Source organism: Beta vulgaris, chromosome 8 (assembly GCF_026745355.1).
Source record: "Beta vulgaris subsp. vulgaris cultivar EL10 chromosome 8, EL10.2, whole genome shotgun sequence".
NCBI lineage: Eukaryota > Viridiplantae > Streptophyta > Magnoliopsida > Caryophyllales > Amaranthaceae > Beta > Beta vulgaris.
The window spans coordinates 13,430,366-13,432,927 of record NC_079209.1 but is presented as its reverse complement, the minus strand read 5'-3'; the positions used below and the strand labels follow the sequence as shown (position 1 = coordinate 13,432,927).

Here is a 2,562-nt window from a genome sequence, read left to right as displayed (position 1 = left end):
TAGTAGTGTAAAACGGAAGTTTTCTACACACCAACATGGCAAAACTGAGGTGGTTAAGATTGAGGTGTTGTGAACGATAGGTCACAGGTTCGAATCCCCCCTCCCCTTCTCTGTACTTTGTACCGCCTTCGTGGCTCATATGGATAAAAAAACATGGCAAGACGGAAGGTGGAAACTTGAGAAAGTATATATATATGGCCATATCAAAGAGTCTAAAGACTCTAAACCTTCTTTAACCTTTAAATTACAATCCGATTCTATTAAGATACCCCTTCTTCAATCCAAATTACCTCCTTTGTTTATTGTCTCTAATCAATATAATACTATTAGTTAGTTGGAAATAGTCCGATATATATAATGGTCTTCTTTATCCTTAAACCTAATTTGTGAATCCTTTTTCTCATCGAAAGTTGATTCTGACCAACTTTTTTTACCCAAAAAAAAAAATGTAACCGCACTAGGAGGAGTAGACCAACAAAGAATTGGTCAAGATAAAACAACATTATCCACCCCTTAACTAAAATCCAAAGGTCTTAAACACTCAAGAAAGATTACATTGGAAGATACTCTAGTATGCCAAGATCATCATCATCATCATCAAGTAACAAATGTAGTTTATTGCCCCCACCATGTTATGATCTATTTAACACAAGAAAACTGCTTGAATTCCATTCTTAGAAAATTTAATTAAATTAGTGGTGTGATGATGCTGAAAATGGTTTCCATATTCAAGAAACTTCTGCAGAAAACCATGTACAAAAAGATTGAAACTTTTCTATGAGAAAACTAAGAAAAAGATTGCAACAATTTAAAGAAGCCTTCTTTCTTTCCATTTGTTTATTAAAATATATATACATTGAGAATTGATACAACGACCAAAAAAAAAAAAAAAAAACTTCTATTCTTTTTTTTTTCTTTTGTACAACAAAAAGAACTATCAAAACAAAACAAACATATAAAGTATCTGAAAGGGTAAAATTTTTTTCACCCAAGAATTCCAATTGAAAGTAGCTCACCTCGAATTTATTGTTTAAATTTCTTGCAAAACTTTAGCCAAATTGGAAGCAACCCTATGAATCTTATCATTATCATCTTGAATTAACCTCAAACAAATCTCTAAAACCCCTTCATTTTTGACCTCTTTCTTAACCTTATCACTACAACAACAAAGCAAATTCAATGTCAATAACCCATACTGAATCCCTCTTGAGCTCCCATTTTTCACAAAACCAACCAAAATCTCAACAACACCATTACACTTCACCATCTCCTCCCTTCCTTCTTTACACTTAGCCAACAACCCCATCACCTCCACCGCTCTTTCGAGTCCCGATTTCGCCATTCTAATCAAAATCACAACTCCCCCACAGTCAACAGTTCTCCGTCTATTCTCAGGGAAGCAACAAAGAGTAAAAAGAGCTGTGGCGGCCTCTTTCCTCTCTCGTCCCTTCCCCGTGCGGAGGAGGTAAACAAGCGAACGTATCGCCCCCGGGTGGGCTCCAATGGTCGCCTTGTTTACCTCCACAACCGCCAAGCTGGTGAGCACCGTTGCTGCCACAGCAGCAGCAGGTCCCACCAGCGCTGTGACGACCTTCGCCACCGCACCCTCAGCCACCAATCCAACCTTATTATCATCCGAGTCAAGGCTAAGGTTAAGGAGAAGAGACAGAGACCTCTCCTGCAGTCCCGGGTCATTATCCGGGCCTACGCAACGGAGGACGGCGGAGACTGCGCCAGACTCGGTGAGTCGGGCCCGGAAGCCCGGGTTGGACTTGGAGAGGGAGGTGAGTCGGGCTAGGGAGTCAAGGCGTTGAGCTGGGGAGGAGGCCCGAGAAGTGAGGGTGGAGATTAAGGAGGTGAGTTGAGTGAGTGAGTCTGAGTCGGAGAGTGAGTGAGAGTCGGAGAGGGAGCGAGTAGGGGAGGTGGGGGCGTAATTGGAGATGAGGCTGCGGAGGGCGTGGTTAGGGATGAGGGATGGAGGGTCTGGGAGGGGTAGTTTGGTAATTGGACAAGTGCGGTGGCCTGAGTCTAACCATTTGAGGATGGAGGTGCGATCGAAGGTGTGACCAGAAGAGAGAATAACAGGGTCAGACATGATTTCTAAAGAGATGGGGCACTTGAAATATTCGGGAAGATCTGTCGCCATTTTTGAAGTGAGAGGGGTTTGGGTTTTGTGGGTTTCTGACATTGGGAGGAGAGAGAGAAAGAAAGAGAAAGAGAGTTGGTAGTGAAAGAGAGCTATACCTTGTTCTTAGCAAAAAGAACGGACCAAATATTGGGGCCTGGGGGAGTAAATTTGAAAAGAGGAAAATTATAAATATAAAAGGAGAAAGGATAACGTACTCCACTACATTTTATATTTATATCATTATATTATTGGGAAATTACAGAAATAAACACCTTTTGATGTTTTTCTTAAGCTTTGTTTGTCTGCATTTTAGCGAGTTAAAAAGAGAAAGGATAGCGTGTTCTACTATCGTAAACTTGATTAAGGTTTTCTATTTCATTTATGCGACAACTATCTAGCTGCTTTTTTTTTTAAACAGAAAATTTTTATTAATG

At 40.6% G+C, this 2,562-nt stretch overlaps 1 protein-coding gene across 1 annotated transcript; it reads right to left on the bottom strand.

The window, feature by feature from the left end:
- Window positions 1-658: 658 nt before the first annotated feature.
- Window positions 659-2,317, bottom strand: LOC104883022 (U-box domain-containing protein 8). Its single transcript, XM_010667462.4, has one exon. It carries the CDS (start codon window positions 2,186-2,188, stop codon window positions 1,031-1,033), a length of 1,158 nt encoding a protein of 385 aa, XP_010665764.1. The 5' UTR covers window positions 2,189-2,317; the 3' UTR covers window positions 659-1,030.
- Between the last annotated feature and the right edge of the window lie 245 nt (window positions 2,318-2,562).